General features: G+C 34.1%; 1 protein-coding gene across 1 annotated transcript in view; it reads right to left on the reverse strand.

The window, feature by feature from the left end:
• LOC145266706 (neprilysin-1-like) overlaps positions 1-22,999 on the reverse strand; it is a 348,933-nt gene that overhangs the window by 120,188 nt on the left and 205,746 nt on the right. The window contains exon 8 of the mRNA XM_080122633.1: positions 1,857-1,993. Within this exon, the coding sequence (XP_079978759.1) occupies positions 1,857-1,993 (137 nt within the window). The remainder of the gene's footprint in view (positions 1-1,856; positions 1,994-22,999) is intronic.

Below are 22,999 nucleotides of genomic sequence, written 5' to 3' on the forward strand. Positions count from 1 at the left end.
TATTATTATTAGTAGTAGTAGTAGTATTAATGTTATTATTATTATTGTTATTATTATTAATGTTATTATTGTTATTGTTATTATTATTATTATGTTGTTGTTGTTGTTGTTGTTGTTATTATTATTATTATTATTATTATTATTAACAACAACAGTTCTGGAATATATTCTTATTAAAGAATTACAGAAATACGTTGTTAATTCTATAGGAAACTTGTCATAGAGTCTAGTATGGTCAGTTTTATAGTACAGGTTCCGCTGATAGTCAGTTGTTTTGTCATTTGTGTTGGAAGCATAAGCTCTTTTAGACATTAATTCGACAAAGGTTGATGAGGCAACGTTATTCCTTTTAACGTTGTTTGTATGTCGTTCGTGGTGTGTTTGTCTATTTTCTTTGGATGACTTAGCTGGCACTGAAAACGTAATTTTAACGATGCTGAGGTCTATAAAAACTGCCGAAATTATTTTTATGTTGATGCCTTTCTGTTCCTCTGTACATTGACTTTGTTTTTATATGATGTGATCGGCTAAAAGCGACATTATAATTTTTAAGAATTGTGTCGTCTTCTGTTTGGTACATAAATTGAACTTTACATATTTGAATTTACGTAATTGTAATTGTGTTCATTAGTTTTGTCCCCAAAAAAGAAAATGATAGACAAGAGAAGGAAAGGCTTCAATAGAGTAAATATAAAAACGAAAATAAAAAAGAGAACTAAAAAGAGTAAATATTCAAAGTAAAAGTTTACTAATACGCGCTTTTCTGTGAACCCATCTTTTGTCTAGAGGGAATTCTGTTTGAAAGAAGATGATTTGTCTATTACTGCCTTATGAGAATTATTTTAATGCAGCCAGACTGACATCAATCGTAGTAATGAAAATGGAAACAGAAGCGGACCCTTTAATGTTTGAGTTCATGTGGGTTAGATCACGTGAACCCTAATAGAACAGTAACTGAGTTACCACTTGTCCAATCTACGCCACCCATAATGGAACGACAGAAAGTAACAACACTGGCAAATCTACGACTGTCTGTTTTTTTTTAATGAGAATATCTTCAGACATGCCTTGAAGCCACTTGACGCGAGTAACTGGAAAAATGCTATTTCAAGGCTAAAGACAATAAGTGTTAGATGGGCAGATTCCAACTCACAAAACAGCAATCCTTCTTCCTTTGTCAGAAACCACGCTTGTGGAATATGAAGACAAAATAAGGCAATTGTACTGCTTCTCATACTGTTCTCTCTTCTATAGTTTTATTCTGTAATGCCAATACATTGATAGTCAAGGCCAATACAACTTGATTTATCGTGTTTAAACGTTGTCTATTCGGCACCATAGGTTGACCAATACAAAGATTTACTGCGGATTGATGATCTTCATAAATAATTGTTAACCTTTATTATGGTACCAAAAGTCCCACATCAACGAGATAAAGATTGTCTTGAATGGAGATTTTTCATCCAAACAAACAAACTTCCTGTTCTGGTGAGCATTTATGTGACAGAAGTCAGTAGAGAAACATGCATCCTTATACGTTACGTCATGATGCGAAGCTGCATTATATTCTGGTGTATTCCGCCAATATATATGAACTGCTCAATAAAAACAACATTCCTACTAACCACATGTTCTTCGGTGATATCTTTCCCTCTCAGAACGGAGCCACTGATTGTGACTGGTGAATTTTGTGCTTAGAAAAGCTTATCTAACATAAATTTATGCTGCCATTTGTTTTTACTTGGAACTACTTTTTTTATCGATTTTAAGGATGACTTTACTCAAGAAAATGTAGTTTTGCAACAATACATAATCAAAGAAATGACACTGTTCACGGAAGTCATGGACTGTCTTACCGTTTGTCTGTAGACAGAATTTTCATGAGATGTGTAAAATAGGCCGGATCCCGAATTATTACTTCCTCTGTTGAACTGATATCTATTGATTTGTTTGGTATGTTCATAATCTGAGTTATGTAGGAAAACCAGTCGAACTGTGAAAGAAACAAAAGCACGGATTAAAATTCAACTTAAACAGAAGTATTTTTTTGCAATATTTCACAACCGAGTACGTACAAATGTGATGAATATGACTTGGATTTATAAAGTCTTTAAAATTTATGTTTTATTCAGATCGACCCAAACAAGGCAAATTACCTCGTAATGATTAATACTTAATGGACTACTATAAATTAGGACCATCCTCACAAGGACACTCTAAGAAGTAAGTGGGATATCGAGATGTCGGTTCACATTACATTTAAATGTCTACATATTAATATAATAGGGAATTCAAAGCTCAAGCTGTTCGAGGGGAGATATTACCAGGGTAGAAGGCTTTCTAATCCCAAGGGGGAAGGGATACTACAGTGAAGGTATGGGGTCTTGCTGCTTCTCGTGTTAGTCAGGGGCATTTAATTACTCGGTTTGGTGCCAGATTATACCGACACTACATATTTCCCCTAGGAGAGAGAGGACTTACAATTATATAGTTTTAGTTTTCATGATTCCATGTGGGGTACTGTGTTTTACCTCTGTAGTAGTTCTTATATGTCCGATTCATGAGCATCTGCTGTGAAAATAGTAGAGGCAGACTGGTTATGTTTCTTGTGTGCAAAGAAAAGTAGGCTGGAAAAGAGAGCTTCAGCCATGAGATTTCGAAGTCAGTTTTGGGTTCTGTCAATGCAGGAAGGGATACTTTTAGCAGTTGTTCTAAAGATGCGACAAGAACACTTCATCTTAGGACGTATTTCTGGTTGGAGCTTTCCCGCTTCGATCAATCTATCCTTTCAAACACTTACCGATCATTTCCTGTAGTGTTATTAACTGTTCATATGCTTTTGGGTTGCAGATAAAGTGCCGGATCATGGGGTTTCATTGAGAGTTACTTATCGTTTCAGTTTGTCTCATAACATTATAATGAGTTTACGAATTGCTAATCTATTTCAACTTTTTTTTTTCAGAGCGATGTGGGTTTGTTTTCATACTTGATTGTTTTTCAATCAGTTTTAATCAGTTTTGTCTAGACTGTCAGACCTTTTTTTGATTAAAATTTCTTTTTATTTTAAAATCGTTAGTTAATGATAATTAAATTTTGATAATTATTTAATCAAATAAAATTATGACAATTATATAATAATAATTAAATTATGACAATTATTTAATGACAACTAAATTGTGATAATTATTAATGATAACTTAATTATGATAATTAATTAATGATATTCAAATTATGATAATTATTTAATAATAATTAAATTATGATAATTATTAAATGATAATTAAATTGTGAAAATTATTTAATAATAATTTAATAATATCTATTTAGTGATAATCAAATTATGAAAATTATTTTATGAAAATTAATTATAACAAATATTTAATGATAATTGAACTATGATAATTATTTAATGATAATTAAATTATGATATCTATTTAATGATGATTTAGTAATTATAATTATTTATTGATAATTAAATAATCATAATTATTTATTGATAATAAAATTACAATACTTATTCTGTCGATTTTTCATACTCTTATTTCAAAGTATTTAATTATAATTGAACTATGATGATTATTTAATGATAATTAAATTATGATATCTATTTAATGAATATTTAGTAATTATAATTATTTATTGATAATAAAATTATAATAATTATTCTATCGATTTTTCATATTCTTATTTCAAAGTATTTAATGATAATTGAACTATGATGATCATTTATTTATAATTAAATTATGATATCTATTTAATGAAGATTTAGTAATTATAATTATTTAATTTTTTTTATTTCCTAATGTCACTTCAATCTTCGTTTATATTATCTCTTTGGATCATCTTTCCCACTCTGTTGATTTCAAAACGTCCCTTTATATAATTTTTAGGTATTTATACTCGACATCTTCATCAAGCTCTATTATAACTTCTTGAGCGAATATTTTTAAACCTTTCATTGTTTGGAATTTTCAGCCGTTCATCTCAGATATATTTTACTCTCCATTCCTAAAGCTTTTCTAAAAAAAATTTGTGTGTCACTGTTTCCAGCTTAGTTTAACATCTTATTCTCTACTTTAGTGATAATTGTTATAGCTACAACGAAAAAACAGTTAGCATAGTAAATCACCTTACGCAATATCTCCAAGTAACCGTATTTCTGTTAAGTGCCGTCCATAAGCTGTCAAATATTGTTTCTAATTTTCAATTTATATATTGACTGTTTAGTATATTTTCAAGTTTAGTTGTCTTTTTTTTATATTGTCTCGCATGTTTTCGTAGAGGCGAACGATGACATGGCTATGGTTCGTTCTCCGATCTTTATTTTTTCGATACCTTCTGGTGCTGCTTGGTAATTGAATCCATGTTCGTGTTTTCCATAAAGCTTTGTTTTATTTGTCAAATCTGAAGGAACTCCTTATTTTTAGCTGAGAAATACCATTTTTATAAAGCTAAATCTTAATGTTTCTTTCCATTTGAAAGGATATGGCGTTTCTCCTTTTGATGAAAAACTTTAACAAAGATATAATATAAAATTGTGTCCGAGATGAGTATATTTGCTGATGATACAACGCTCTATAACATGCACGATGAAAGAACGGATTTACATAAATCGAAGGTAATGACAGAATCGTTAGAAAATGACTTCCAGACCTTAGTGGAATGAGGCCGCAAATGAATGGTAACATTTAATGCTAGTTAAGCAAACCCGCTCTCCTTATTAAAGAAGCCCTTCCAACAAACAATATAGCAACAAAATTTCCCCCTTCACTGTTGAGGTCCGTAAATACCAGAAAGCTTTCTACTCTAATAGTTTCTTCCCTCGAACAGTTAAACTTTGGAATTCCCCTCTTGCTAACTTTTCCCCGACTGTACTGATATGCAGAAATTTACATGTAACGTAAACAAACATCTTGTTAATCTTTCTTAGGTATGATCTCAAATCGTACCTACTTACGACCAAGTGGCAGTATTCCTTCTTGTTGGTGAATTATTTATATATATATATATATATATATATATATATATATATATATTTAATGTTTATTTTAGAAATTTTATTGATCTCCATCAATGATCTCCCTAACCACATACTTAAATCATTCGTTGACATCTATGCTGATAACAGGACCATCTTTGGCAACACATCAAAGGTCGTAAATGACAAAGTTCCCCTTGATTCTCTCTTCTGATCTTAAGCGCGTGGTACAATGGGTGAAGAGGTGGCTGGTTACTTTTAATGCATCTAAAACCAAGCTCCTATCTTTACATCATCAACGCTCTTATCCCCATCTGGCATCAATTGAAATCGATGGCTCCCGTCTTGGGGACGCTTCAAGTTTTGACACGCTTCTGGGTTTGACCTTTACTCCTGATCTGAAATGGAACACGTACATCAAGTCCGTTGCCAAGGTCGCTGGGAAAATGGTGGGATCCTTTTACCGCTCCAGTAGATATCTCACTGCTGATTCAATTCTCTATGTATATAAAAGCCAAGTACGTCCAAGGATGGAGTACTTCTGCCACATCTGGGCATCATCTGCTAAAAACAGCCTATTCTGCCTTGACAGAGTACAAAATAGATTTCGTAGCTTAGTGGGGGGTACCCTTTTCTCTTCCCTGCAACCTCTCTCCCACAGAAGAGACGTTGCGAGCCTGTCTTTGTTTTATCTTTATTTCCATGGCAAGTGCTCATCTGAGCTCCAATCTCTCGTCCCCTATCACCAATCTTTCACGGAAAACACCCGTCTAGCTGAAACCACTGTCAATAATTTTCCCCACTCTTTATCTGTGCCTAAATCAAAACGTAGATTCCATGAACAAAGCTTCTTTCTTAGAACTTCACGCCTGTGGAACTCTCTTCCGTTTGCCTGTTTTCCACCTGACTACACTTCAATGTCTTCAAGTCATAAACAAATTCCTGATAAACCGACCCTTAATAAGACACTTTATCAAATCTCCATTACTAACGATTACTACGATATTATCCCATTGATTAATGTACACGAAATAACCCTAATCCACGAGTGGCTTTCAGGGCTTGATTAGTGGCGACTACAATGTAAAAAAAAAACATCGGAAAGAAAATCGCGTCTGATGAGTTGATGGGTTGGGAAAATTCTACATAAAAACATAAAATCATGAACTTGTCTACCTGCTGTAACGAGGAAATTCACGATGTAATAAACAAAAGTGAAAAAATTCTGATTTTTTTTCATTTTTAGCAAAATTTTGTACTATATATGCTCTACTACTATAAAATAGATCCATTGAGCTTTACTCGCATCCAACGTTGATTCTTATTTTCCTTGACAGTTTCAATCCATTAAACAAAAACGGTATACACTGAAATCAATAACATCTCTAAAATAAACTAAATGTTTATGACAGAAGAAAACGTTACAAATAGAAACACACAAACCACTCAGGATAACACAACCACCCTTGAAATGAAAACATGGAAATTCCCTTTGACAGAAAATATAAAATTAAATCCAGAAAATGCCCACCAGTGATTCCTGCCTTGAGGGCTTTTTAATTAGACATACTGAAATGGACAAAAAAAAACAAACTAAAAATTAAGAAGAAACAAATATATGAACCCAACAATTAAGAAAATCAATAACACCTTTAAAAAAATTAAAGATAATCGAAAACCTGATGATTCTCGCAGAAAAAAAAACATGAACATCTGCAGCATTGATTTTGGAACCTACAACAACTTAATTATGAATGAACTTAATAGAAACTATAGAATATCCGACAGTGAAGAACTGAATAGCATTAACTCAGAAACCTTAAAAATAAGTGAAAAAATGAAAATACAAGATAACATAGAGTGGTATGTATATATATATATATATATATATATATATATATATATATATATATATAAACATAGAGGGGTATGTATATATATATATATATATATATATATATATATATATATATATATATATATATTATAAAGAAGAAGGAGAAATATGCTAATAGTAATTATACTTGTCCACTAATATTTTTGTTGTAAGATGTTATTGTAAACTAAATTAAAAAATTAATCAATTACTGATAATATAAAACGATAAGTGGTAGCTATCTACAAGTAACTTGTTTTTTCTTTTTTTATTTCTAACAATAACCTCTTAAAATAGTTTATATGTATACTGGAAGGCAACCCGGTGTTGCCTGGTTATAAGATACGCTTAAATATTATATTTTAATGTATGCAGCCGTCGTATTTATTATTATAGAGTCAATTACATATTTAATATTATATTGTATATCATTATAGTGTACGCAGTATATAGTAGTCCCCCCTAACGAAAAATACGCTTAAATATATTTTAATTCGTCCAATGTTCGTATTTAATATTATAGAGTCAATACTTTATTGATTATTATATTATACCCAATATATAGCAGTGATTTCAAAAGGTAAACAGATACTAAAACATAGCGTTAGTTGTAATGTTTGAAAATTTTGCTAGAAATGACGTCATGGCAGTAAAATTTGAGACGGTGACAAACAAATTCTGAGTTTCAGTATAATCTAATATATAAAAAGGTATATGTCTGTCTGTCTCCATATTTTTAAATTCTATCTCTTCCGAAAGTAAAAGTCGCAGAGCGGCGCTAGGGGCCTCAAATGATTGGACGTTTTATGAACCGTTCTATTATGGGTCTTTGGCTAGTTATAATAGTTTTTAAGGGGTCAAAATGATCAACACTTTTTAAAAAGATCGTTATAGATTTTGAACATTTATCTTAGTTTATTTTCATCTTTAATTTTTAATCAGTCCATATGCGTGTCAAGTTGATACCGTGTTAACGTCACCAGATCTCAGTGTTGGTAATGAAACCGCACGCCGCTGGTTGAAGAGATGGAGCGACAAGATATGAATGAAACGTCACCAGTTTTGAATGCTTTGTTTTCAATTTCGATTCTAGCCGATGGCGCTCTAATGCTTTCTTTTTGCTTTTGAAATCACAAGACGAGATCTGGACAAATTAAAATACAATATGTAAGCGTATTTTACGACCGGACGCCCCCCCCCCTGCTGCTAATAATTGATATACAGAGAGAAAATACGTTCTGCAGAGATATTTTTACTTTTCAAAACGAATTTTCAAAAGGTTGGTTATGAATAATAGGCTAAAAACAAGGAAATGAATCATGTGATACACATATATGCGTTTTTCAATTTTTCAGTCGTCAGTTAAATTTATTAAAACAAACGACGAAGTGGGCGTTACTGTAAAAACTAGCAATAACTGAATGATAAATACTATACGTCTTAATAAATATTAGTTAATTTAAAACAGGAAGTGACTGGTTTGCTTTTCAAGCATTAAGCCCGCGTTTCCTTAGATGTGAAGAGTTATGAGATAAAATGGTTTTCAAAGTTTGTCGTCGGGAGAGGGGCAGAAAATAGACATAAAGCTTATTTAAAAAGCATAAACTATTATTATCAAAGACTTGCACAAAATACACAGCAAGAACTCGTTTAACTATAACCTTTGCAAAAATATTCCTTCATTCTGTGTGTACCTTAAACCAAACAGAACTTTCGTGAACAAAGTTTATTTCCAAGAACATTACCCATCTGGAGCAAAATTCCACGGGATTGCTTCCCAACTAATCTGATTATAATATGATCGTCTTCAAGTCTAACGTAAACAAATACTTGTAGATCTGTCCTCTTGGATAATAAAGTAATGCCCATTCCACTCATCCTTTCCAATTTTCTCATGGTCTCATCGCTGAACTGATAATCTTTTCGACCCTTATCCTCGAATATCTTCCTGGACTTCATAAGCGGTGACTCATTAGTAAAACTAATCGGATTTAGGAAATATCGTAGGAAAAAAAAGACACTTATGATATTTATGTTGTTATGTGACGTTGTGTAATTGATATTGACGCGAACTGCCCTCGTTTTACAAATACCTTTTGAAATGCTACGAATCTACGTAGTCTCCTTACAACTATAGATTAATATAGTAGAACTAGAATCCGAATCATTGATTATAAAACGAAACTTTGTTTCCAGTCGTGCATAATTTCTTGTCACTGGCTTCAAGCAATGCCAATTCAAGGATAATGAGGATGGAGATTGTACAACCCTTGTTTCAGTGCATGCCCCTTGCAATTTATTCTTACAGGTAAATCTACCGGGTGAAGGGAAAGCTTATATTTCAAAGCTAATGTGCCAGCGGTTATCTTAAACTTTTCAGCTTTAAGATGGCTACCCTTGAAACAAGATGGTTTTTACAAAATAAGTTCTAATTTCATAACAATTTCGTTCAGGTCAACAAAATCGTAATAACTTCACACAGTTATTGTTTGGTCATTAAATAATTACTTGAACAAGAATTGATATGAAACTAATGTGGACCAAGGAAAGGGTCACAAAAAAATGGCGATTTCAGGCTGAACTGTTCTGGTAAGAGTTTTGCGTTTTCGGAAATTTAAGTCACACGTTTTTTTGCGGTAAAATGTAATCAACGAATTTGTTGTGTGTGCATCCCAGTTTTCGAAGCAATAAACGAACCCTGTTTAGAGTTCACCAAGTCGGCAAAATCAGTATTATAGAGGTCCTCATCTATTCTAAAATACGAGAGGAAATTTTGTCGTTGTCTGGGCCGTAAATGAAATTGTCAATCGCGTTCCAGATTGCGTTTTCTGAGAACAGTATGTCGTTTTCTGTGACTTCCTTTAATATTTTAATGTTCGTAGTGACTTCCTTTAATATTTTAATGTTCGTAATAAATCTTGGTTTTCTTTTTGTTCCCGTAGTAGTATTTGAAATATTTCTTCAATTTTCTGTCGTTGTTCAAATTGTTATTTCCACACTTGTGCCATAGTTGATTTGAAGTTCTCCAGGGCTTTTTATTTTTCTCTTTTAAGGGGAAAAATGATAATTGCTTTGAACGTGTAACAAATAGTTACTATTTTGCACGTAGTCTTTTTTCTTAACGATCAACACAATGTAGATCGCTTAAGCCCAACAAAAAAACTCGATTAAAGTTCATCTTTATTTCTCATGGCATAAAAAGGTAAAATCAAGGTTTTTATCACAGCATTTAATCTTCTTTTTGAGAGAAAATACAAAGAAAAAACGTAAACAGAGAAGTCACTTCTTAGTTCAACAAAAAATCAACTTAAGTATTTTCATGTAAAACTTACTAGTGGAGGGCACGCGGCGTTGCCTGGTTGTAAAATATTGTGACAAAAAATGGTGATAATAGGTTGGGGGGCAAAAACTTGTGAAGGAGCGAGAAGCGGTGTTGTACGGTCGTAAAAAAAATTGACAACGTGTGGGGGGGCGTTGGTCAGTATTAAAATACTCTTAAATATGTTAAGTTGTGAGAGTGGGGAAGGGGGTGTTGCGGGTCGCAAAATATGCTAAAATATTACATTTTAATTTATCCAGGAAAAAATTGTGACAGCGGGGGCACCCGGTCTTAAAATCCGCTGAAGTATGATATTCTAATGCATAAAAAATGTGACTCGGGTGTCACCAGCCAAAACTGAAACCGAAAGCAAAGAGTAAACATAAAAAACAGATAAAATAAAATGTTTGTACGGGAAAAAGTTCTAAATATAACTAAATAAAGAGTTTATAAACTGTTAAGAATATGTTAAAAAAAAGTTAAATAAAAATTACTTAAATGTGATATTCGTTCAAACCAAACTCGAATACCTAAAAGGCAAATATTTAGTTAGAGCACGTTTACCTAATGTTATAAACAGTTTCATTAAAAAGGCGTCGAAAAAGTTCACACTGCAATTCGTCAGCTTCGTTTTTGTTATTAATGTTTTTGCGTCGATTTTAGTGTCCCTAATTGTCGTATGTAATAATAAATTAAAGAAGTTTAGAACTGTTAAAAACTGAAAATAAAAAAAAATGTTTAGTTTGTTTTAATTAATGAATCGTAATTGGGTTAGAATTTTTGTTTCTTTTAAATAAAAAGTTTGCCCTCAGTTGATTTAAACCGCTGATAAAAAATAGATATTGGGAAATTGTTTTTTTTATTTTAATATAATTAGCCGCAGGAAAAAAATCCCCTTAAATAATACAAATTACAATACAATCCTGTTTAATTTTTTTTTTTTTAATAATAATGTATGCCGATAGAGGTGCGCAAACCTCAGAACTAATTGTTATGAGACAACCTTTAATCCATTCGGCCATAGCGCTGATTACGTGCCATGTCGAAAATATTTAAACTAACTCAGATAAAAATGGCTGATGTATGCACAGATGTTAAAATTGTTTAGAAAAAGACGATTTTAAGTGACTCCCCCTTGAAATAAAACAATTTTCACACGAAATAATTAACCATTTTTTTCTAATTTTTGAAATATTATTTGTTCAAGAGATCGCTCTTTGTAACGATACTTAGTTGGTGTGTGTACGATGCGTATGCAGAAAGTTTTTTTTTTCAGGCATAGGACCACACACACACACACACACACACACACACACACACACACACACACACACAGACTTTTGAGATTTACCCGTTTAATAAACTTATAAGTTTTTGTGTTTTTCTCCCCTAGTAAAACAATCCTTTGAGTCTTGTAAAGTAGAGTGCAACGTTTAGTCTCCAGGTTCTACGGTACCAACCTTCTGAATGATTCGTTGGTTATGTTTTTTTTTAATATTATCTTGCGCGGTCGAATACTTCGTTGCACGATCGATGTTGTTGAGGTGGTTCCTTTTAATAACACGGTATTAGTTCGAATAACTTGTCGCTAGTTGTTCTGGCCTTAGAAAAGGGTAAAAAAAAGAACTCGGACAACGGGTTTAGGTAAAAAGGATATATTGTACAAGAAAGTGAATACGTGGGAAAGGTTATCGGCATTTTCTGATTGTTAGTTAAACAGTCTGCAATCTCGCGGCAGGTCGCGATAATTCCCCACTAGATTATGGGTTCGATTTTTTTTTTTATATATATATATATATATATATATATATATATATATATATATATATATATATATATATATATATATATATATATATATTGAGTAGAAGAGTCCATTACGAGTGAATAGGTAAGTCTAAATACCGAAAACGAGAACTAAATAAACGTGAACTAAATAAACGAGAACTAAATAAACGAGAACTGAAAATGTTTCAATGGCAGCTATTTTAAAGCTGCAGAATTTGAAATAACCGTGCTGGCAAAATTTTATTGTATGTTTTTTCTTTGGATGAACATTTCTAATTTAACCTTTACCGTAAAATTGATCACCTCGTTTACAAACGACAGCAATTAGACGGCCAAATGTTTTTTTCAATTCAAACGGAATTGGCTCGTTTGCATACATTAATTGGTTCTTTCCGTTCCGATCGACAATAAATTGTCCAAGACTTCGATTTACTTTTATATCAGCACCATTTATTTATTGTAACAACCATTTATTTATTTATTTTAACAACCATTTATTTATTTTAACAACCATTTATTTATTTATTTTAACAACCATTTATTTATTTATTTATTTATTTTAACAACCATTTATTTATTTATTTTAACAACCATGTATTTATTTATTTATTTTAACAACCATTTATTTATTTATTTTAACAACCATTTATTTATTTATTTATTGTAACAACCATTTATTTATTTATTTTAACAACCATTTATTTATTTTAACAACCATTTATTTATTTATTTTAACAACCATTTATTTATTTTAACAACCATTTATTTATTTATTTTAACAACCATTTATTTATTTATTTTAACAACCATTTATTTATTTTAACAACCATTTATTTATTTATTTATTTATTTTAACAACCATTTATTTATTTATTTATTTTAACAACCATTTATTTATTTATTTTAACAACCATTTATTTATTTATTTATTTTAACAACCATTTATTTATTTATTTTAACAACCATTTATTTATTTATTTATTTTAACAACCATTTATTTATTTATTTTAACAACTATTTATTTATTTATTTTAACAACCATTTATTTATTTATTTTAGCAACCATTTATTTATTTATTTTAACAACCATTTAACAACCTCGTCAAAAAATATTCTGTTTTATTTTGACAGTATTTGTTTTATTATGTCTTCGAATTTCTTTTTTTTCTAGCATTTCAGCCAGACGTTGCCCGGGTGTTTGGATGTGTATGCTCAGCAAAAAAAAAGTCAAATTTTTTAACTTTGACCCCTATTATGACCTCTTAGAATTTAGTGTTTTGGGCTCAAATCAAGTTATTATGTAAGACCCATGTCCAAGAAACCTATATCTAAAATTTCAAGTGTGCAGGCCCAAAATTGTCGGAGGAGTTTTGTAGAGTTCTCAAACGTCAAATCGTTGAACTTTGACCCCCTAACTGACAAATTTCTGTCCGAAAACGGATTACAACAATTTTCCCAAATCTCAGTACCCTGTATATCAAATTTCGGGTCTGTAGACTTAAAATTGACAGTTATTTCGTAGGGAAATGTACACAGACAGACAGACACACATACAGATAGTTCACTTTTATAGATATACTAGCATTTCAGTCCGGCGTTGCCCGGGTGTTTCGAGGTGTATGTTGAGAAAAAAAACAGTGATAGTAGGAAGGCAGGCTCGAAACCCGTACCGTGAAGGAGGAAAAGAACGGGGGAAAACGTACCGTCTTTGCTGTTGCAACTACCGTCAAACCGGGACTGACGTAGGTTTTAATTAAGGCTAAACAATTGAAAAGAGGAGATGATTTTCGAATATATCGGCGAAAAAAGCGACCCCTCCCTGTAGAAAATTGCCCAGTTGAGGGTAAAGAAATTAATGTTTTTAGCCAAATTTTCGGTATTTTTCGTCTGAAGGGCCGAGCTTCAAACGATACTGATCTTGTGAAAATTCGTCGCCATTGTCGAAAGTTTAGGCAGACATGCATACATACATACATACATACATACATACATACATACATACATACAGTTATATATCAAATTTTCGACCCAAACCGATTAAAACGTTTGCCCTATCTCTTGATACACTTTATGTAAAATTTCAAATGTTTAGACCAGAAATTGTCTGAGTAATTTGATTGAAACCGCAGAGGTCAATTTTTTTTTAATTTGATCCCTATTACGACCCCTTAAAATTTATTGTTTGGGACTCAAATCAAGTTATTAAGTTAGATCCATGTCCAAGAAACCTATAACTAAAATTTCAATTTCTTATACCCAAAATTGTCGGAGAAGTTTGGTAGAGTTCTCAAAGGTCAAATCGTTGAACTTTGACCCCTTAATAACCAAATTTCTGGCCGAAAAGGGATTACAAAGATTTTCCTAAATCTCACTACCCTGTATATCAAATTTCGAGTCTGTAGACAAAAAATTGACGGAGTTATTATGTGGTAAACATGTTAAATGTACACAGACACACCAACAGACAGACGGACAGACACGTTCACTTATATATATATATATATATATATATATATATATATATATATATATATATATATATATATACTAGCCTGGGTACCTTGCGTTGCCCGCGTATTTAGAGATGTATGTTGAGCAAAAACAAAAAAACAACGGTCAGTTTTTTAACTTTGACCCCTACCATGACCCCTTAAAATTTATTATTTTGGGGCTCAAATCAAGTTATTAAGTTAGATCCATGTCCGAGGAACCTATATCTAAAATTTCCAGTGGTTTGACCCAAAATTGTCGGAGGAGTTTGATAGAGTTTTCAAAGGTCAAATGGATGAACTTTGACTCCTTAATCGCCAAATTTCTAGCCGGAAACAGATCACATCGATGTTCCCAAATCTCAGTACCGTGTATATAAAATCTCGAGTGTGTAGACTTAAAATTGACAGAGTTATTGCGTAGGGAAATGTACACACACAAACAAACAGACAGACAGATACACAAACAGGTTAATTTTTATAGATATACTAGCATTTCAGCCCCGCGTTACCTGGGTCTTTGGAGGTGTATGCTGAGAAAAACAAAAAAAAAAAAACAAAGGGGTAATTTTTTAAATTTTTACCCCTATTATAACCCCTTAATATTTATTGTTTTGCACTCATATTAAGTTATTAAGTTAGATCCATGTCCAGGGAGCCGATATCTAAAGTTTCAAGTGTTTAGACCCCAAATTGTCGGAGGTGTTGGAGTAGAGTTCTCAAATTGCCAATTCGTTGAACTTTGACCACTTAACAGCCAAATTTCTGGGCGAAAACTGATCACAAAGATTTTCCCAAGTACACTGTATATCAAATTTCGAGTCTGTAAGCTAAAAATTGACAGCGTTATTGCGTAGGGAAATGTACACAGGCACACAGCAGACAAATACACACACAGACACACAGACACACAGACACGTTCACTTTTATAGATATACTTAAATTTCTGCCCGACGTTGCTCAGGTGTTAGGAGGTGTATGCTGAGCAAGAAAAAAACAACGGTTCAGTTTTTTTAAGTTTGACCCCTATTATGACCCCGGAAAATTTATTTTTTGGGGCTCAAATCGAGTTATTAAGTTAGATCCATGTCCAAGGATCTATATCTAAAATTTCAAGTGTTTAGACCAAAAATTGTAGGAGGAGTTTGGTAGAGTTCTCAAAGGTCAAATCGTTGAACTTTGACCTCTTAACAGCCAAATTTCTGGCCGAAAACCGATCACATAGATTTTCCCAAATCTCGGTACCCTGCATATCAAATTTCAAGTCTGTAGACTGAGTTATTGCGAAGGAAATGTACACAGACACACAGACAGACAGACAGACAGACACACGGACACGTTCACTTTTATAGATATACTAGCATTTCAGCCAGGCGTTGCTTGGGTGTTTGGAGGTGTATGCTGAGCAAAAAAACAAAAAAAAAGTGTAAGTAGGAAGGCAGGCTCGAATCCGTACCGCAAAGGAGGAAACGGACGGAAATAAACCTAACGTCTTTGCCGTTACGACCACTGCCAAACAAAGTGAGGTAGGTCTAAATTAAGGCTAGACAATCGAAAGGAGAGAATGACTTTCGAAAATATCGGCGAAAAAAGCGCCACCCTGCAGAAAAGTGCCCAGTTGAACGTGAAGATATTAATGATTTTAGCCTATTTTTCGATATTTGTCGTCTACAAGGTCGAACTTCAAAATGATACTGATCTTGTAAAAATCCGTCCCATTTATCGAAAGTTTTAGGCAGACATGCAAACATACATTCATACATACATTTATATATTGCTAATTAAAATATTTTCGACCCAAACCGATTAAAAAGCTTGCCTTATCTCTGAATACCCTTTATGTAAAATTTCAAATGTTTAGACCAGTAATTGTCTGAGTAATTTGGTAACCGCAGAGATTATTTTTTTTTTTAACTTTGACCCCTATAATAAGTCCTTAACATTTATTGTTTGGGCCTCAAATCGAGTTATCAAGGAACCTATATCTAAAATTTCAAGTGTTTAGACCAAAAATTGTAGGAGGAGTTTGGTAGAGTTCTCAAAGGTCAAATCGTTGAAATTTGATCCCTTAACAAGCAAAATTTCTGGCCGAAAACCGATCACATAGATTTTCCCAAATCTCAGTACCCTGTATATCAAATTTCGAGTCTGTAGACTGAAAATTGACAGAGTTATTGCGAAGGAAAATGTACACAGACACACAGACGCACAGACGCGTTCACGTTTATAGATATATAGATAGATAGATTACGTTTTTATCGTTTCTTTAATTGCAATTTATAACTTCAAATGTGGCATGAGATTTCTGCGGAGATTTCCAAACTTTTTTCTCGCATCCCCCTCTTTTTGCTAGCAACACGTTTACAAAATGTGCAGATTAATTATACACAACGTACAGAACGATTTGTCAAACAGTAAATGCAAACACTTTTTATTTTGCATAAACATACCAACGCAATCCGTAAGATGCGTGCATGTTTAGTCGAGGAAATACTATTTTAAAATCGAATGTCAGGTAAAACTCCAATTATAAGTTTTATACTTATGTTTTGCGTTTTATAATCTTAATTGAAGTGGCGGAACAAGGATGTATCAGTATCGATTATCTGATTATAAATACATCGACATAAGTTTCGATTTTCTTGAAATGTATTTAAATAATGGTGTTTGTGAAGAAAACGACCGGTTTTTTTTTTTCGAGGATGTTTCGCTGGCATATTCCGGCAGCTGACGTAAACCGCTGGAATATTCCCGATAGACAGATAGTGATGCACTGCAACACCTTTCTGCAGCACTTTTCCTGCGACTCCTTTCTCGTAACTCCTGAAGCGGGGCTGGCCCCGATTGCATTGGCTTGCCTTTCTGTCGGACATTGTCTGCAACGCGAGAGGGGGACCCTGATAACTGGGCACACCTAGGTCTACTCGTCCACGCCTACATCCGGAGAGCCAATCTAGTTTCGAACTGTATAGTCCCAGCAGATCTTGTACTGCAGCAGTCTAGATGCAGAATATCATTGTCTTATAAGACAAGAGGTTGCCATCAAAAAAGGGTTGAAATAAGTCTTACGTAATCACTCTTGTCTTTCATTATGATAGCGATAGAGAAGATATCACATGAAAAGCAATGATCTTTTATGTTAATAAGGTTATAAAACTATTAATTGACAACTATACTGATCAAGTTTGACACCAACATCTGTAATATTTGGAAAAATGTTTTACGTGAAGTAGAAATAATCAACCTAAAACGTTTCTATTTTCATTCCAAGCCGAAGGAATTTTATGAACTCAACAGTAAAATAAGTAGAGCCCAATTCTAACCTGTTTAACTCAACAAAGTTAAGCATCGTTTATCCTCGTCGGTACTAAATGGGTAATTATTTGAAATACCAGGTGCTGTATGTCCTCTCCGCTTGTCCTGGCATTGTTTCCAGTCGTCCATGAGTTTTCTTTGCCAAAGCTTATTCAGAAGAGGTTTAGTAGCCGATAGCGCTACTCTTGCTTCACAATCCCTCACACAGCAACCCTTAGATTGGGTTTTTACTGTCGCTTATTGCATCTTTAACCTTACAAATAGGCAAAACGTGTTTTCACATGATGATAAAACCTTTCGATATGAAACGTTCACAATATATAATAATACTAAATATGACTTAAACAACGTTTGTTTCTCTCGGGTTTTTTATCCTAAATATTTTAATCAGACAAATCAGGATTGAGTTATGTTTGCAATAAACTTCTATTTTACTCTTTCTATTGATCCACAATTTGTAATCCAGGAATTCACACATTTTTATAATGTTTTTAGCTACTATTCTCTTCGTATTATTTGGATTATTTGCATTACTACAGTGTTATAATCACAATGCTTCGGTCGATAAATCCACCAACCTTATTTAGGTGCAATCTCTCTATCAGAATGACTCGTTGTCTATCGGATAAAAAGGTAAACGTATATATATGACAGCCCCTTTAAGAAATTCGTTTCTTATCGTTGAGCACTTTCAGTTGAATTAAAAGTCGGTCAATTTAGCTCTTATGCATAGATCATCGTATAACGATTAGATCACTGTCTGACTGACGTAAATGACCATTTAAAAATTAAAAATGTTTAAATTCAACGTTATTTCACGCGGTTAATGGTAGCCGAATTTATATGGTCTCCGCTAATCGAGCCAGAGATATCTCGTGTTGCGGGGTTCGAATCGTTCGACTGATGTTAATCGTGACACTCTGCACTGAAGATTCTCGAAAGGATGAAACACTAGTGTCTGTAGGTATTTGATTATTATAGTGAAAAATAATAATTCATTCAGGACGACTGGAATGAATGCCAAGATAAGTAGAGAGCACATACAGCGCCTAGAATTTCCAAATGCGAACCCATCTTGTACTAACTAGGCTCGACGTTGCTTAACTTCGGTAATCTGATGAGAACCGGTGTGTCAACGCGATTATGCCTTATAAAGCAGTAAGTAAAATATCAGTTCTATGTGGCACTTTTCTGTAGGGTAAAGGTTTAATTACCACTGCGGGTGATTCTAATTATTAGTCAAGACTGCTATCTGCTTATAGTTGACAGAACGAGAGCATAATGTCCCCGTCGATTAACTAAATGCTTCCGTTAAAAAGTATGTGCAAATTCCCGAGTTTGACAGAAAGATTCCAGAGCTTGACAAATATATCTGAAGGAGGTCAGAGGTTACATTGACGGAAACATTGTGAAAATAGCATTCAATATGACAACAGTAGTCCGAAGAATCTAAATAGTACGAATGATTATCTCCCATGTTAAAAATACAGAAAAAAAGAACAGCAGCAGTCTATATTAGTGAATGAAAATACAGGATCAAGTTGTGAATTCGGATAATATTATGTTGAAAAAGAACCTCAAGAAGGCCGTAGAGTATAACGACCAAAACGTTGTCGACTTAATAAAGTCCGAAATATATGAATAACATAAATGTTTCAAATGTAGTAGCAAACATTTGCTCAATCATCATGTGCGAAATGTCAAACTGTTCTCTCCAAGCATTTCAAACGAGACGTAAAAGTTTAAAACACTTTTGACGATGAAGGCGAGAAAAGACAAAAATAAATATCAGAAGAATATAAACATTTGACCTTTTCATAACGATCATATAATATTCTTTTATAACTAGAAAAGAAAGGAGAAAATGAATGCAAAAAGGTCATAGAGTAATTTGAAGAGGAGGCAAAACGGTGCATCAACTTTGAGTAAATCATTTTAAAAGCAAATCTACAACTTGAAGATTGTGTTAAAAGTGACGTGTATGAACAATGAACCGAATTGTTAAGATATCATAGACTTACTTCAATCCCATGACGATTAATTTATATTAGAGTTGGTTTCTCACCTTTTTTTCACTATATTTGTTTTAATCCCACTTTCTTCTTTTATACGGTGTCTATCACCCTCTCTTCCGTCACTCTCTTATTTAACTTAAAAATCGTAACAAAGAAATGAAAAGCTATAAAGATTGAAATACGTCAGTAACCAGTATATCACCATATATAGTAATATCATTAAACGTATAGATGTACATTTTGTTAAAAGCAACAACAAGGGAGAGGGATATATAAATCTGTTTAAAAGCAGCTCTCTCAACCGCCCCAGTAAGTAATAAAACTTACTTCAATTCCATTCCATCCCATTAATCCTTACAGTAGACCATACTATCAAGCCTTGGTAGAGTAAGTCGTCCTACTCTGTTTAAACCGTTATTTGTTTCGAGTGTTTTTCATTTATCAATTCTATTGGACTTAGGACATGCTGGCTAATGGAAAATGCAATTGGTGATTGCCCAATGTCTGTTTCACTGTTAACTCCAGTCGCGTGGCCACGTTATTAAGAAGTGCCCATTTATCTTTCCAGGTAGAAAGGGAGGTAACTGATATATTGGTCATTTTCCAATGTTATGTGTTCAATTATTATAGCGATACGGGTGGCGTTCAATAAGTAATGCCCCTGACCAACTTTCAATTGTCTAATTTAGCTGAAATTTTGCATGTGCAATGACTTATATCTCTACGGGTAATGTGGCAAATTACAGCTCTGAACTAATTGTGGTTTCTGTTTTACAGGTGTTTGAACTGAGTCAGGTGTGGAATGGAGCCTGTTGAATGTCGAGCAGTGATCCAGTTTTTGTATTTGAAAGGACGCACACCACAGGAAACTTTTTATGAAATAAAAAAAACTTATGGCAATAATGCCCAATCATATGACCTTGTAAAACGCTGGCATCGTGAATTCAAACATAACCGGAAGTCCGTGAAAACAGCTCCCAGACCTGGTCGCCCCTCCCTTCTGCCATTGATGAGTCATCTGTCCGTCAAGTTGAGGCTGCCATTTTGGAAGATCGGCGCATTACTATTCGCCAACTACACCCAAGATGTCAAGATTAGTACAGGGTCTGTGGAGACTATTATTCATGACCATTAGCATATGCATAAGGTGTCTGCCAGATGGATTTCTAGGTTGCTCACACCATTCAAGAAGCGAGAACGCGTCAAGTTCTCGAGGATGAATTTGGAGATGTGCCAAGAAGATGAGTCAAAGTCTTTCAAAAGACTGATTACACAGGATGAAACCTCGGTCCATCACTATGATCCAGAGACCAAAGCCCAGTCAATGTAGTGGAAGCACTTGGACTCACCACCTCCGAATAAGGCAAGGGTGCAGCCCTCCGCTGGGAAGGTCATGCTCACAGTCCTCTGGGACCAGGACGGAGTAGTGATGACAGATTTTCTGGCAAAGGGTACCACAATTATAGGAGCCTATTATGCTTCACTTTTCAGTAGATTAAGGGAAGCTATCAAAATCAAGAGGCGGGGCAAGATCAGCAAAGGTACCCTCCTCCTTTAGGACAACGCTTCGGTCTACAACTCGCATGTCGCCAGATCAGAAGCACGGGCGTGTGATATGAAATCCTCTCCCACCCTCCCTACTCTCCAGACCTTGCACCCTCTGACTTTCACCTCTTCCCAGCCATGAAGTTGTTTTTGAAAGGAAAGCATTTCCCAGATGATACAGCCTTGATTTCTGAAGTCACGTCGTGGTTGGAGGACCAACCTGGGGTGTTCTACAAAAACGATCTTCAGAGCTGCATCAAACGATGGGAGAAATGCATAAATCTGGGTGGTTCCTATGTAGAGAAAGACTAATAAATGTGGTCAAGTTTCGTTGCTCTACTCCTATGGGAAGTAGGTTAGGGGCATTACTTATTGCACGCCCATCGTAAACAGAATGGGTACGTTTATAGGCGTGGACTCTAGACTTAATATACTGTGTTCAAATTTCGTCGAGACTATTATATAACTAGAAAGGTATGGATATATTTCGATTCTCTTGAAATCGTATGGTCGATAAATGTCTCAATAACTTAATGATTCAATAATGTAAAACTAGTGATGCTTTTTCTTGAGGAGACGGTATTTTGCGCTAATCGCCATCATCAAATTCAGCTGTGTGAGTATAGAGAAATCATAGTATGTAGCGTAGTAAATAATGGACAGTCAACTATTCCCCCACTATCAAACAATCATGAGGTTGCTTGCACGGCAACTGACAAGGCTAATCTGCTTGCCAGTCGGTTTGCCTCAAACTCCACACTGGACCCGATACACCACTCCCTCCCTGATTTTCCTTTACGAACAGACGCCACACTAGACGATTTGAAAATCACCCCTTCTCAGGTACATGCTATTATAAAAAACCTAGACACCTCAAAAGCATGTGGACCAGATCTCATCCCGGCTGTGCTATTAAAAAAAATGCTCTGCCGAGGTTGCTCCAGTTCTCTCCAAACTTTACAATAAATGCCTTGGCGAATCTTGCTTTCCCGACTGCTGGAAAACCGCCTCTGTGGTACCAGTCTTCAAGAATTCTGGTGAAAGAACTGACCCACTAAATTATCGCCACATTAGCCTCCTCCCGCTTTTCGCCAAAATATTTGAGTCCTTAGTTAATCAAGCCCTAGTCCAGTACCTAACAGCTGCTAAACTCCTGACTGACAAACAATATGGATTCAGGCAAGCCCGTTCAACAGCAGATATCTTAACTATAGTTTTTGAACGTATATACCGTTCATTGGACAAAACAGGGGAGGGTAGAGCGGTAGCCCTGGATATATCTAAGGCTTTTGGCAGGGTATAGCACGATGGTCTTCTAAGGAAAATTAGATCATATGGAATCACTGGAAGAATTCATAATGTAATTAAATCCTTCTTAAGTAAGAGAAAAATTCAAGTTGTCCTCGACGGTCGTACATCTAAATAATATGACATAAATGCGGGAGTACCTCGGGGGCTATCCTTGGACCTCTATTATTCCTGATATTCATAAGTGACCTCCCTGATAAAATTGTATCGGAGATGGGTATATTTGCCGATGACACCACTCTCTATAACAGATATGAGGGAAAAACAAATGAACACATATCCAAGGAAATGGCAGAAACACTAGAGGACGACCTCCAATCTGTAGTGGAATGGGGACAAAAATGGATGGTCACATTCAATGCTGCT

The sequence above is a fragment of the Euprymna scolopes genome, chromosome 4 (assembly GCF_053919585.1).
Source record: "Euprymna scolopes isolate OS-2025 chromosome 4, ASM5391958v1, whole genome shotgun sequence".
Taxonomy (NCBI): Eukaryota; Metazoa; Mollusca; class Cephalopoda; order Sepiida; family Sepiolidae; genus Euprymna; species Euprymna scolopes.